The sequence below is a fragment of the Ornithorhynchus anatinus genome, chromosome X1 (genome assembly GCF_004115215.2).
Source record: "Ornithorhynchus anatinus isolate Pmale09 chromosome X1, mOrnAna1.pri.v4, whole genome shotgun sequence".
Lineage (NCBI taxonomy): Eukaryota > Metazoa > Chordata > Mammalia > Monotremata > Ornithorhynchidae > Ornithorhynchus > Ornithorhynchus anatinus.
Window position 1 is genome coordinate 117,974,180 of NC_041749.1, and position 15,466 is coordinate 117,989,645.

The 15,466-nt window shown below is 46.1% G+C and overlaps 1 protein-coding gene across 3 annotated transcripts in view; it reads right to left on the reverse strand.

Moving 5' to 3' along the window:
* ADAMTS18 (ADAM metallopeptidase with thrombospondin type 1 motif 18) overlaps positions 1 to 15,466 on the reverse strand; it is a 117,312-nt gene that overhangs the window by 65,293 nt on the left and 36,553 nt on the right. For 2 of the 3 annotated variants that reach the window (XM_039910377.1, XM_029049790.2), the window contains exons 11-13: positions 13,256 to 13,386; positions 13,039 to 13,162; positions 10,791 to 11,035 (exon numbers count right to left, since the gene is read on the reverse strand). In XM_039910377.1, the coding sequence (XP_039766311.1) occupies positions 10,791 to 11,035; positions 13,039 to 13,162; positions 13,256 to 13,386 (500 nt within the window). The remainder of the gene's footprint in view (positions 1 to 10,790; positions 11,036 to 13,038; positions 13,163 to 13,255; positions 13,387 to 15,466) is intronic. The other variant, XM_039910376.1, reaches the window with a different exon arrangement.

Below are 15,466 nucleotides of genomic sequence, written 5' to 3' on the forward strand. Positions count from 1 at the left end.
GCCTGAGTACTCCTCCCTTGCCCTCTACAGTCAGGCAAAGCCTCAGTCATGAGGAGACCCAGAGCTAACCATTTTGAATATACTGATGTGAACACTGGATCTGTTCTAGTGGCGATTTGCTCTCATGAACCAGAAAACAGAAGATTCGTTTTCCTGTTGCCAGGCAGATGCGAGAGGATCAGATGGTGAGATGTCAAAAGAATGGCCCTGGATCGAGCAGAAAACATGGCACCCCTGCATGAGCTGGAGGAAACAGTGAGACCTACTGGAAAAAGTCCAAGCTTGGGAGTTGGAGGACCTAGTTCTAGACTGCAAGCTCACTGTGGGCAGGGAATGTGTCTATTGTTATATTATACTTTCCCAAGTGCTTAGTAGAGCACTCTGCACATAGTAAGTGCTCAGTAAATACGATTGAATGAGTGAATGTCATTTGATTACTGCATGATCTTGGACAACTCACTTCAGTTCTCTGGGCCTCAGTTACCTCATCTGTAAAATGGAGATAAAATTCCTGTTCTCCCTCCGCTTAGGACTGTAAGCCCCATGTGGGACAGGAACTGTGTCCTACCTGATCACCTTGTATTTACCCCAGCGTTTAGAACAGCGCTTGACACCTAGTAAGCACTTAAATACCACAACCACAACATTTCTAAGCACACTTAAGTACCGGAATTTGGCCGTCAATCCCACCTTCTGCCTGATGGCTCATCTGAAAGAGGCACTGAGTGAGGCCTAGGGAAAAGAACATGGGAAAGTGGGGCATTGGGCAAGTCACTGAATCTCTCTGGGCCTCAGTTTCCTTATCTGTAAAACAGGAATGATAATATCTGTCTCTCTCTCCCTCTTAGAGTGTGAGCCTTGTGAGGGACAGGGACTATGACTCATCTGATGACCTTGCACTTAGCAAGCGCTTGGCATATAGTAAGAGTTTAGCATGCTAATGGCTTCTACTAAGCCAGAAACAAAAGCTGAACTCAGAAAGCTGGCAGACGCTCCCAGGGAAAGGCAGCCGGCCTCCTTGATGTTTGAGGGATGATAAACATCTGAGGAAAAATACAAGCTTAAACAAGTGAACGAGAGAAATTTGGGGCAAAGACGGAGAGCGTAGTTGTGGACTCTGAACGGCCAAACCGTGACCTGAAGCGGGAGAATTGATCTCCCCTTTGTCTAGAGCCAGGTGGGCTATTGGCCACCTTGAAGCAGAGGAGCATGAGTATGGGATAAAGGCTCCTCCACCCAAGGCTCCTCAACAGCTCTATTATCCTGAAGCCAATTCAGCTGGCTCAGCGCATTTACTCAACTTGTAAGAGAAGCAACATGGCCTAGTGGAATGAGCATGAGCATGAGAGGCAGAGGACCTGGATTCTGGTTCCGGCTCCACCACTTACCTGCTGTGAGACCTTGGGCAAGTCACTTCACTTCTCTGGACCTCAGTTTCCTCATCGGTAAAATGGGGATTGAGTACCTGCTCCTTCTTAATAATAATAATGCTTATGGTACTTGTTCAGCGCTTACTATTAGTCAGTCAATCGTATTTATTGAGTGTTTACTGTGTGCAGAGCACTGTCCTTTCTCTGTGTGGAGAGAGTGCAATACAATAATAAACACACACATTCCCTCCCCTAAGCACTGGGGTGGATACACGTTAATCAGGTTAGGCACAGTCCCTGTCTCACATGGGATTCACACACTTAATTCCCATTTTCAGATGAGGTAACTGAGGCACAGAGAAGTTAAGTGACTTGCCTCTGGTCACACAGCAGAAATGTTGCAGAGATGGGATTAGAACCCAGGTTCTTCTAACTCGCAGGCCTGAGCTCTATCCATTAAGCCACACTGCTTCTGTAGACTGTGAACCCTGCGTGGGACAGGGACTGCGTCCAACCCGATGATCTCGAATCTACCCTATTGCTTAGCATGGGGTTTGGCCCACAGCCAGCGTTTAACAAATACCGTCACTGTTATTTGGAGAGCTGCTCAAACCTTTAGTTGCTGCCCAACAGCACTACTGAAGAAGTAACGGTACTTTACTAAGACCCTGGGCAACTACAGCAGAAGCACATAAAAATATTGACAGAATCATTCAACAGTTGATTGCCTATTGTTCTCTCCCAAATCAATCAATCACTCCATCGTATTTATTGAGCACTTACTGTGCACAGAGCACTATACTAAGCACTTGGAAGAGTGGAAGAGAATTAAGAAACATCACCCCCGCCCTCGTGGAGTATACAATCTAGTGGGGAAGATGACGCTGATGTAAATCACAGGTTCGAGGATGCAATAGAGTGGAAAAATATATGCATGAGTGCTGTGGGGGCTTGTGGGTACTTAAGGGTTTAGCAAGTGTTGACTGTAGAAGTTGGGGGATATAAGGTGGGGAGATTAGAAATGAATCAGGGAAGACCTCCTGGAGGCGATGTGATTGCAGAAGGGCTTTGTAGATGGGGAAAAGCAGTGATCTCCCAGTTGTGAAGGGGTATGAGAAGCAGCATGGTATAGTGGATAGAGCACGGGCCTGGGAGTCAGAAGGTTCTAATCCTGCCTCCACCACTTGTCTGCTGTGTGACCTCAGGCAAGTCACTTAACTCCTCTGTGCCTCAGTTATCTCATTTGTAAAATGGGCATTGAGACTGTGAGTGAGCCCCACGTAGGACAGGAACTGTGTCCAACTCGATTTGCCTCTATCCACCCCAGCGCTTAGTACAGTGCCTGGCACATAGTAAGCGCTTAACAAATACCATCATCATTATTATTATTATTAAGGATTCCAACCTAATCATGGCCTAATGCATAGAGCATAGGCCTGGGAATCAGAAGGCCATGGGTTCTTATCCCGGCTCTGCCATTTGTCTGCTGCGTGACCTTGGGCAAATCACTTAATTTCTCTGTGACTCGGTTTCTTCATCTGTAAAATGGGGATTAAGACTGTGAGCCCTATGTGGGACAGGGACTGTGTCAACTCTATTATCTTGTACCTACCCCAGCTTTTAGAACAGTGCCTGGCACATAGTAAGCCCTTAACAAATACCATAATTATAATTATTATTACCTGAGTGCTTAGTATAGTGCTTGGCACATAGTAAATGCTTAACAAACACCACAATTATTAATATGAAGGAGGATGTGAGTAAGGGGCATAGGGAGAAAAGATCGAGATCATCAGATGAGAGTGAGGTAATCAGGATAAATAATTAATTAATTCTATTTATTGAGCACTTACTGTGTGCAGAGCACTTGGAAGAGTACAATATAACAATATAATAGTCACAGTCCCTGCCCACAGAGACCTTACAGTCTAAGGGGGGGGGACAGACATTATTATAAATAAATGAATTACAGAAATGTACATAAGTGCTGTGGGGCTGGGAAGAGGAAGGAATAAAGGGAGAAAGTCAGGGTGACACAGAAGGGAACAGAAGAAAAAGTAAGAGGGCTTAGTCAGGGAAGCCCTCTTGGAGGAGAAGTGCCCTCAGTAAGGATTTGAAGTGGGGGAGAGTAATTGTTTGTCTAATATGAAGAGGGAGGACATTCCAGGCCAGAGGCTGGATGTGGGCGAGAGGTCACTGGCGAGATAGAAGAGATCAAGGTATAGTGAGTAGGTTGGTATTAGAGGAGCAAGGTGTGCGGGCTGGGTTGTAGTAGGAGAGTATTGAGGTGAGGTAGGAGGCCTTATCTCACCTTGGCTTCACGGACTCCGTCCTCTCCTGGTTCTCCTCTTACCTCTCTGGCCGGTCATTCTCGGTCTCCTTTGCTGGCGCCTCCTCCCCCTCCCATCCTTTAACTGTTGGAGTTCCTCAAGGGTCAGTTCTTGGCCCTCTTCTGTTCTCCATTTACACTCACTCCCTTGGTGAACTCATTCGCTCTCACGGCTTTGACTACTATCTCTACGCAGATGACACGCAGATCTACATCTCCGCCCCTGTCCTCTCCCCCTCCCTTCAGGCTCGCATCTCCTCCTGCCTCCGGGATGTCTCCACCTGGATGTCGGCCTGCCACCTAAAACTCAACATGAGCGAGACTGAGCTCCTCATCTTCCCTCCCAAGCCCGGTCCTCTCCCAGACTTCCCTATCACCGTGGATGGCACGACCATCCTTCTCGTCTCTCGGGCCCGCAATCTCGGTGTCATCCTTGACTCGTCTCTCTCGTTCACCCCACACATCCTATCCGTTACCAAGACCTGCCGGTTTCACCTTTACAATATCGCCAAGATCTGCCCTTTCCTCTCCACCCAAACGGCTACCTTATTGCTACGGGCTCTCGTTATATCCCGGCTAGACTACTGTGTCAGCCTTCTTTCTGACCTCCCTTCCTCCTCTCTCGCCCCGCTCCAGTCTATTCTTCACTCCGCTGCCCGGTTCATCTTCCTGCAGAAACGATCTGGGCATGTCACTCCCCTTCTTAAACAACTCCAGTGGTTGCCTATCAACCTCCACTCCAAACAAAAACTCCTTACTCTAGGTTTCAAGGCTCTCCATCACCTTGCCCCTTCCTACCTCTCCTCCCTTCTCTCTTTCTACCACCCACCCCGCATGCTCCGCTCCTCTGCCGCCCACCTCCTCACCGTCCCTCGGTCTCGCCTATCCCGCCATCGACCCCTGGGCCACGTCCTCCCGCGGTCCTGGAACGCCCTCCCTCCTCACCTCTGCCAAACTGATTCTCTTCCCCTCTTCAAAACCCTACTTAAAACTCACCTCCTCCAAGAGGCCTTCCCAGACTGAGCTCCTCTTCTCCCTCTACTCCCTCTACCACCCCCCTTCACCTCTCTGCAGCTTAACCCTCTTTTCCCCCCATTTCCCTCTGCTCCTCCCCCTCTCCCTTCCCATCCCCTCAGCACTGTACTCGTCCGCTCAACTGTATATATTTTCATTACCCTATTTATTTTGTTAATGAAATGTACATCGCCTCGATTCTATTTAGTTGCCATTGTTTTTATGAGATGTTCTTCCCCTTGACTCTATTTATTGCCATCATTCTTGTCTGTCCATCTCCCCCGATTAGACTGTAAGCCCGTCAAGCAGCAGGGACTGTCTCTATCTGTTACCGACTTGTTCATTCCAAGTGCTCAGTACAGTGCTCTGCACATAGTACGCACTCAATAAATACTATTGAATGAATGAATGAATGAAAAGTAGATTAAGTACTTTAAAGTCAATAGTAAGGAGTTTCTGTTTGATGCGGAGGTAGATGGGCAACCACTAGAGGTTCTCGAGGAGTGGGGAAACATGGCCTGAATGTTTTTGTAGAAAAATGACCTGGACTGCAGAGTGATATGTGGAGAGGCAGGAGGCAGGGAGGTCAGAAAGGAGTCTGATACAATAATCAAGGCAGGTTATGATAAGTGATTGGATTAAAACAGTAGCAGTTGGGATGGAGAAGAAAGGGCAGATTTCAGCAATGTTGTGAAGGATGAATTTTGTGATAGATTGAATATGGGGGTTGAATGAGAGAGAGAGGTCAAGAATAACTCCCAGGTTACGGGCTTGTGAGGCAGGAAGGATGGGGGTGCTGTCCACAGTGATGGGAAAGTCAGGAGGAGGTCAGGATTTGGGTGGGAAGATAAAGAGTGGCATGTGGCATGTTAAGCTTGAGGTGAGGGCAGGCCATCCAAGTAGAGATGTCTTGAAGGCATGAGGAAATGTGAGACTGCAGAGAGGAAGAGAGATCAGGGCTGGAGAGGTAGACTTGGGAATCATCTGCATAGAGGTGGTAATTGAAGCCATGTGAGCGAATGAGTTCTCTGAGGGAGCGGGTGTAGATGGAGAATAGAAGGGGACCCAGGACTGAACCTTGAGGGGCACCCACAGTTGGGGTGGCAGGGAGGCAGAGGAGGATCAAAAGAGACTGAGAATAAGCAGGCAGAGAAATAGAAGGAGAACCAGTAGAGGACATTAGTGCTTAGGAGGGTACAGTAGACTTGCTCCCTTTGCTCTTCCCCACCTCAGTCCCTCAGCACTTATGTCCATATCTGTAATTTTATTTATTTGCATTGATGTCTGTTTCCCCCTGTCTAGACTGTGAGCTCATTGTTATCAAGGAATGTCACTGTTTATTGTTGCACTGAAATAATAATAATAATGGTATTTGTTAAGCACTTACTAGGTGCCAGGCACTGTACTAAGCGCTGGGGTGGATACAAGTGAGTCGGTTTGGACACAGTCCCGGTCCTATGTGGGGCTCACAGTCTCAATCCCCATTTTACAGATGAGGGAACTGAGGCCCAGAGAATAATAATGTTGGTATTTGTTAAGCGCTTACTATGTGCAAAGCACTGTTCTAAGCGCTGGGGGGATACAAGGTGATCGGGTTGTCCCTCATGGGGCTCACAGTCTTCATCCCCATTTTACAGATGAGGTAACTGAGGCCCAGAGAAGTGAAGTGACTTGTCCAAGGTCATACAGCAGACAAGTGGTGGAGCTGGGATTAGAACCCATGACCTTCTGACTCCCAGGCCCAAGCTCTATCCACTATGCCATGCTGCTTCTCCTACTTTCCCAACTGCTTAGCACAATGCTCTGCACGCAGTAAATGCTCAATAAATATGATTGAATGAACGAATAGACTAAGATCCTTACCCTAAAGGAGCTTACAATCTAGGATGGAAAATAATTGAATGTACAGTAGAATTTACTTTTATGCATAAGAGCTGAAAGGTGTATAAATAAATCCACAAATGCTAGGGACACAGCATGTCTTAGTGGAAAGTCAGGAGACTCAGATTCTAAACCCAACCTTGCCACTTGCCTGCTGTGTGACTTTGGGTAAGTCATTCAATTTTCCTGTGCTTCAGTTTCCTCATCTGTAAAATGGAGATTCGATACCTGTTCTCCCTCTTACTTAGACTGTGAGGCCAAAGAAGGTCAGGGACTGTGTCTGATCTGATAATCACGTGTCTATACCCTCTCCCTTCTGTGACACCATTGCACTTGGATTTATACCCTTTATTCACCCCACCCTCAGCCCCACAGCATTTATATACATAGCTGTAATTTATTTTAATTTCTATCTCCCCCTCTAGACTGTAAACTCCTGTGGGCAGGGAACATGTCTACCAATTCTGTTCTATTGTATTCTTCCAAGAAGTGAATTCAGTGCTCTACACACAGTAAACACACAGTAAATATGGCCGATTATCTACCGCAGTGCTTAGCCCAGTGCGCGGCACCTAGTTAGTGCTTAATAAATACCATAATTAATTAATTAAAGTGCATCTTTTCAGCCAGTCGTTTTCTTCAGGAGAGGGAGAGATGACCTATTGCCAGCTTGACCTGCATATGGGTTGTTTAAGCAGTAGGAGTGAAGCTCTGCACTGAACCAGCCACACTCTCTGTCTGGCCCGGTGCCCCCATGCTCACAGCATACCATGCAGGATGGCTGGCTGGGATAGGGGGTGCACCTAGGATCTTACTGGGCGCTTCCACGGCAGAGACCTTGCTGTACCTTCCCCCATTTCCCGAACCGTTGTGGAGCATGGCACTCGGGGGGCCGGTGGGAAAACTTACTTAGGGTGAAGACCTTTCTTTGCTGTTTGCTCTAATTATAATTTTGCTCTAATCTCAATCTCGTCTATCTCACTCCTGACCACTCTCCCACATCCTGCCTCTGGCCTGGAATGCCCTTCCTCTTCACGTCCAACCGACAATCACTTTCCCCACTTTCAAAGCCTTACTGAAGGCTCATCTCCTCCAAGAGGCTTTCTCTGACTAAGCCCTCATTTCCTCTTCTCCCACTCCCTTCTGTGTCACCCCTGCTCTTGGATTTGCACCCTTTATTCACCCCTCCCTCAACCCCATAGCGCTTATATCCACAGCTTCCATATCCATAAAATATTTATATTGACGTCTGTCTCTCCCTCTAGACTGTAAACTTGTGGGCAGGGAACATGTCTAGCAACTCTGTTATATCATACTCTCCCAAGTGCTTAGTACAGTGCCCTGCACAGAGTTAGCACTCGGTAAATATGATCGATTGATTTTAATTGCTTCTTTTCCCTGAATTTCGGTCAAACACAAAGCTTTTCTTTGCCTCCCCCTTCAGTGTCCCCAACAACTCCCTAGATAACAAGATGATAAAGAAAATGTAGTTCCATGTTCAAACTGGCGGGCAAGAAATTATTTATGCAGATTAAAAAAAAGTTCTTCTGCAAAGGCCCAACTGAGAAATTCCATCTTTCTACTCCTCCTGAGCCAAAAACTCATATGAGCCCCTCCCCCTGCAGCCTCCAGCTATTTCTGGGGTGCACGGCACCACCTCAGGACAGAAAGACAGCCACTTACTCTTCCAGCATCCTGATTTCACTGCTAAATTAACATCCAGAAAGACCCAAGTGAACTGCAGTGAATTTTGTGAACAAAAATGCCACCATCTCTTCTATATTTTGTCCAGTCATAGCCCCCGGCACAGATTCTAGGTTACATCCATCAGCTGTCCAGTAATAATAATAATAATAATTACAATAGTGGTATTTGTAAAGCACTTACTATGTGCCAGGCACTGTACTAACATCTGGGGTAGATACAAGCTACTCAGGTTGGACACAGTCCATGTCCCACACAGGGTCCCAGTCTCAATCCCCATTTTACAGGTGAGGGAACTGAGGCCCGGAGAATGCAAGTGACTTGACCAAGGTCACACACGAGGCAAGAGGGGGAGCCGGAATTAGAACCCAGGTCCTTCTGACTCCCAGGCCCATGGAAAGAGCACGGGCTTTGGAGTCAGAGGTCATGGGTTCGAATCTCTGCTCGGCCACATGTCAGCTGTGTGACTTTGGGCAAGTCACTTAACTTCTCGGTGCCTCAGTTACCTCATCTGTAAAATGGGGATTAAGACTGTGAGCCCCACGTGGGACAACCTGATTCCCGTGTCTACCCCAGCGCTTAGAACAGTGCTCGGCACATAGTAAGCGCTTAACAAATACCAACATTATTATTATTATTATTATTATTATTAGGACATGCTGCTCCTCTACCTTTACATACAGCCTTCCCAACTAGTTATAGCCTTTATGAATTGAGAAACATCTTCCCAGGAGACATAATTGGTCCTCTGCGTGGCATGGGTGTACGCACAAAATTATTGAACAGAATATGTGATTGGGATATCAGACTATAGAGGCAATTGTACCAGCCTCCTCACTGACCTCCTTGCCTCCAGCCTCATCCCTCTTCCACCTACCGTACATTCCTAAGACACCATTCTGCTCCAATCATTCTCCCATCCTCAAAAATCTCCAAAGGCTTATGATCTACTCCTGCACCAAACAGAAACTCCTGCTTTCAAGGCTCTTCACCAGCTCTCTTCTTCTTAATCTGCCCTTTTTTCCCACTTCACCTCAGCTCCCACTCTTCATTCCTCCCAAGCTACTCTACTCACTGTGCCTCATTCTCATCTCTTCCATCATGGATCTCCTGCCTGGAACTCCCTCCTCATTTCACATCCTCCCTACGCCAACTCTTCCCATCTTCAAAGCTCTTCAGAAATCCACCATGTTCCAGGGGATATTTTCTGAGGAATTTTCTTCTTTCTGCGTCAGATCCCTGCAACGACCACCTCACACACTCCCGAAGCTCTTCTGTACATACACGCAGTACAAGGGAGTTGTTTTCGTGCCAAACCCCGTGTTAAGTAAAACTTGTGTTGGGGTACTCACCTACAACTGATGCCACACGAATATGTATACGACCGTTTCCTCTTACACTGTGTCATGCTGTATCCACACAGGTGTTTGGATACCTAATTCTATCCACAACACATAGTGAAAACACACACTCGGACAGAGCTGTGAGCACTGATTTTCATACTCAACTATTTAAGTACTGATTTACTCACTTATCCATCCTGCCCTTCTTTTGTAATTACCAGCTGGTCTCTCTTTGTCCTCCTTACTGGATGAATACAGTTTTGTGTCTGCTGGGCTCCCCAATTAGACTGTAAACGCCTTGAGGACAGAGATCTTGTTTATCTTCTCTATTATACTCTCCCAAGTGCATAGTACAGTGTTCTGCCCACAGGAGATGAGAATAATAATAATGATGATAATTGTGGTATTCTCTAAGTGCTTATTATGTGCCGGGCACTGTAGTAAGCGCTGGGATGGATACAAGCAAATTGGGTTGGACACAGTCACTGGCCCACGTGGGGCTCACAGTCTCAATCCCCATTTTACAGATGAGGTAACTGAGGCCCAGAGAATCGAAGTGACTTGCACAAGGTCACAGAGCAGATAAGTGGTGGAGCTGGAATTAGAACCCACGACCTTCTGACTCCTAGGCTTTTGCTCTATCCACTATGCTGTGCTGCTTCCCCAGTACTCAGTGCATCCTTCCAATTGAGTTCATATCGACTGTTGGATTGGTGGGGTTGTGGCCAGGTACCAGTGGGGACATGCCCATTGGGAAGGCATACAAAATGGAGGCCAGTCACAAAGTTGCCCAGCTAGATTTGTTGCTGTTTGAATCGAATCCTGGAAGATGCTCAGCGGGACCAGTTCCTGTTTTCAAAAATTAGACTCTCTCTGCCTCCAGTTTAGCTCCTTGAGAAATAATGACGGCCTTTGTCTTACCTGATCTACTTATTGTCTGATCCAACCTTGGAGCTTAACCATAATTGGACTGGAAGTACAATGATGACTGGCCTTTCCAGCCAGCGGGAACGGGCAATTAAATCGGAATTGAACTATGACTCACCGCTCTTCTGTGTTCGGCCTTCAATTGGCCGGACCACCGAACGAAAGCTGTCATTGCTAATTCCGTGAGGGACATCAACGACAGAACAAACAGGAGGGGCTTACTTCAAACACGAGTGTCTCATTAGTGGGTCCGGCGGCATTTAGACTTTCTGGATGGGAGAAAGAGCGTTGATAGTCAAAGACGGTCCCAGCGAAGGAGAATTCCCCAGGCCAGTCAACGGTCCGGGCCCCGGTTAGATAATATTTTCTCTTCAGATTGCGGACGGCGAGATAACTGGTGGAGATTTGCTGTTGCCGGACCTCGATGCTGCGAGCCCCTGGTGGAATAATGACCACTGGATAATATTCTGGAAGGAAGAAATTCAACATTCTTTCTACTGCTGAAGAGAAAAAAAGTTGTTTTTTTAAATTCTTAGACTCTACGTCCAGGGGCGAGAGGGAGGGAGGAGCAGGGGAGAAGGGGCAGGCTGAAGATTCCCATATATTATCCCTGATCCTGAAGAAATGGCAATTATCAATTGCCCCAATTTTATGAGGGAGGGGAGCTGAGAGACAGGATAAATGGCCTGGTTGGTCTGCTCTAGAGCCCTACCAAAATATTGTCTTCGCTCACATAATTGCCCAACCCTGATTTATGTGGAGGAAATAAAAGATTTTCTTTGTACCAAATAATCGTAAGGAGTGATGATCTAACTTGCAATGGGGAGGAAGAGGAGCAGAAGGGTAGGAATGGGAGAGAACATTTGAAGGTAATTCATTCATTAAGACTGCCACAAGCCAGGGCAGGAGGAGCAAAAGGGTGAGAACTGGACAATTCAGGGGTTGGGGAGGAGTTAATTCACTGGATGTCACTTGTATGTAGTCCTTGGGAGAGTGCAGTAGAAAGATTGCAATCTTAAGTGCTCTCTTACCTTTCTCTTCCTTCTCCCCTACTTTCCTCTTCTTTTTCTTCTCTTCCTCCCCTTGGTATTGCTAGACTTAAATCCCCCTTTAATAGCCATCCCCTGTTTTGGGAGGGCACAGGTTATGCAACAAAAGTGGGGCAATTACGTCAGAAAATATGGTAGTTTAATTTGCATGGCACCATTCCCACAGAGTCAGATGGCCATTTGCCTGTCTTTGTACAGTGGTGACAGTCCAGCTTTCAGCTGCTGTCTCCCCTGCCCAGTCCTGATTTGGCATATTTTTCTTTGAGGTGCCCAGCTATTTCCTCCTTTGGTTCCAGCCACTGGGTCCTAGAAGGGGGAGCAATTATGGAGTAAGGGTTTGGAGAGCTGGGTGCCCCAGCAATACATTCCAGTTTCCGCAGATTTCTGCAAAGAGCCTTTACTTGCATCTTTGTGATGTTATGCTATGCTGTGTAGTCCATCAATCAGTGGTATTTATTGAGTATTTACTCTGTGCAGAGCCCTGTACTAAGCACTGAGGAGAGTCCAATACAACAGATTCGGAAGACATGTGCCCTGCCCGCAATAAACTTACAGTACAATCTGCATAATGTAACATTACCTCTGTTGTTTCCGAATTAGCACAGCGTGTCTCCTGGTCATTGTGTCATCACTGGCCACCCTGCCATAGATGGTTTCCACTCATCTTAGAGTATTTGTAATACCTCAATTCTATTTTTTTATTTTATAAATTCATTTTATCCACCAAAGAACCTGGCCATCATTAAAAACCCAATGATGGATCTGAGTATCACTTAATTGTAAGCTCTTGGAGGGCAGGGATTGTTTCTACTTTTGTGCACTTTCCCAAGTGCTTAGTAGAGTGTGCCACACCCCGGAGGTGCTCAATAAACACTATTAATAATAATAATGATAATAATTGTGGTATTTGTTAAGCACTTATTATGTGCCAAGCACTATAGTAAGCACTGGGATAGATACAAGCAAATCAGGTTGGATATAGTCCCTCTCCCACATCAGGCTCACAGTCTTAATCCCCATTTTACAGATGAGGTAACTGAGTCACAGAGAAGTGAGGTGGCTCACCCAAGGTCACACAGCAGACAAGAGGTAGAGCTGGGATTAGAACCCAGGTCTTCTGACTCCTGGGCCCATGTGCTATCCACTAGGTCATGCTACTTCACTAATGATTGCTTAACATGTTGCTTGGAAATCAAACCATTAACGAAATCTCTGGACTCTCCTGTTATTCACCCTTCCAATGGCTGCCCGAGCCCCAGGAATGATGGGATGGTTCATTTGATTCTCCCCTCCACAGGTCCTGGGTTACTTGCAACCCACCCAGGGAGCTACCATGGGGCACGGGGTCCCGTCCACACCGTCCTGATTTTCTGACAGAAGCAGGCTGATGCTCCGGTTATCTGGAAAAAAGTTTCCCTCACCATTTGCTTTATGTTGATTCAGGTACAAGCCTTTATAAAACTTGCAGGTTGAATTGTCTCCTTTGCAAACGCCACAGGCATCCACGACAGCTTTGGAACTCAGTCTGTGATCACATCCCACCGGCTAGAACCAAAAACCAGGCATGAGAAACCCAGAGGCGAGGGAAGCTGTGTATTTTCGAAAATTTTCTTTTGATCACAGGATTAGCTCTCTTACTTCGCAGATTCCGTCGATGCACACGTCGTATTTGTTAGGGGTACATGGCGTTCCGTCTTTCACTTTGCCAGACATTGCAAAAAAAAATTCAAAGTCTTCAGCTTTGCAGTAGAGTTTGCACCTATCTGCCTCTGAAAGATACATGAACACTGAGTTGATTAAGAGGAGGCTTTAATTAATGATGAATGTCCCGGGCAATGGGAAGAAAGTCACGGGGCTAAATCGAATGAGCTGTTACAGTGGCCAGAACAGATGTTTGACAACCAAGTGCCTGGCCATTTTAAGTGGCCACAAAGGCAAATGGGATCAGGAAGCTCTTCCTAAGTGTTAATTTGTGGTATTTAAAAAAAAAATAACACGCCAAATTAGGAATAAAACTATTATTCCAACTACATTCTAATAGGAAATAAAAATCATACTTTTTTCTACCTCCTTCTCTCTCTCTCCTCCTATTTATGGAACATGGGTTTGACTCTGCATTTAATAGGCTTAGTAGATTGTCTTGGGGGGGAGGTGCACCTTATATTGTCTCAAGAGGTCTAGAGTAGAATTTCCCTGGCCAAGGAGAACACCAAGGTTTCGGGATTGTGAGAGAGGAAGGATGGTGGTGCCACCTACAGTGATGGGAAAGTCAGGGGAAGGACAGGGTTGGAGTGGGTAGATATGGAGTTCTGTTTTAGACATGTAAAGTTTGAGGTAAGGGTGGACATCCAAGTAGAGATGTCTTGAAGGCAGGAGGAAATGCAAGACTACAGAGAAGGAGAGAGACCTGAGCTGGAGATATAGATGTGGGAATGATCCATGTAGAGGTGGTAGTTGAAGCCATGTGGGGGACCCAGAACTGAACCTTGAGGGACACCCACAGTTAGGAGGTGGGAGGCAGAGGAAGAGTCCGTGAAACAGACTCTGTTGTTCCAACACAGCTACTGTAGAATGTCCCTGAGCATCCACTGTAAATTGCCCTAAGAGGCTTATATTAGAATTCATTCAATCGTATTTAATAAGCGCTTACTATGTGCAGAACACTGTACTAAGCACTTGGGAAAGTACAATTTGATGATAAACAGTGACATTCCCTGCTCACAATGAGCTTACAGTCTAGAGGATGTCCCTTGGTGGCTGCCATATGTAGTCCCAAGAGGCCTATAGCAGAATAATAACAATTCTGGTATTTGTTAAGCGCATACTATGTGTCGATCCCTCTTCTAAGCATTGGGATAGCTTTGGGATTAAGACTCTGAGCCCCATAAGGGACGACGTGATTACCTTGTATCCACTTCAGCACTTAGAACAGTGCTTGGTAAAGAGTAAGTGCTTAACAAATACCTTAATTATTATTAATTATTATTATTATCATACCAGTTAATCAGGTTGGACAGAATCAATCAATAGTATTTATTTGTTATTTATATATTTCTTTTCAATAGTATTTGGTAAGCACCTACTATGTGCCAGGCACTGTTCTAAGCACTGGAGTAGATACAAGGTTTTCAGGTTAGACACAGTCACTAACCCACATGGGGCTCACAGTCTGAGTAGGAGAGCAGACATTGAATTCCCATCCTCTAGGCTGTAAACTCATTGTGGGCAGGTAATGTGTCTATTGTTGTATTGTATTCTCCCAAGTGCTTAGCACAGTGCTCTGCACACATTAAGCACTCAATAAATATGACTGAATGAATGGATTTTGCAGTTGAGGGAACGGAGAAGTTCAGTGACTGGCCAACGGTCACATTGCAGCAAGGGGGCAGAGTGGGATTAAAACTCAAGTCCTGTGACTCCCAGGCCCGTGCTCTTTCCACAAGGCCACACAGTTTCTCAATATAATATAATCACAACAACAACTATAATGATATTTGTTAAGTTCTTATTACATGCCACGCACTGTGCTAAGCACTGGGGTAAATAATTAGATCAGACACAGTCCCTGTCCTACATGGGGCCCACAGTTTAAAAGGGAGGCAGAACAGGTATCTTATCCCCATTGTTCAGATGAGAAAGCTGAAGCCCAGATAAGTTAAGTGAATTGCCCCAGGTTAAACAATAATAATGTTGGTATTTGCTAAGCGCTTACTATGTGCAGAGCACTGTTCTAAGCGCTAGGGTAGACACAGGGGAATCAGGTTGTCCCACGTGGGGCTCACAGTCTTAATCCCCATTTTACAGATGAGGTAACTGAGGCACAGAGAAGTTAAGTGACTTGCCCACAGT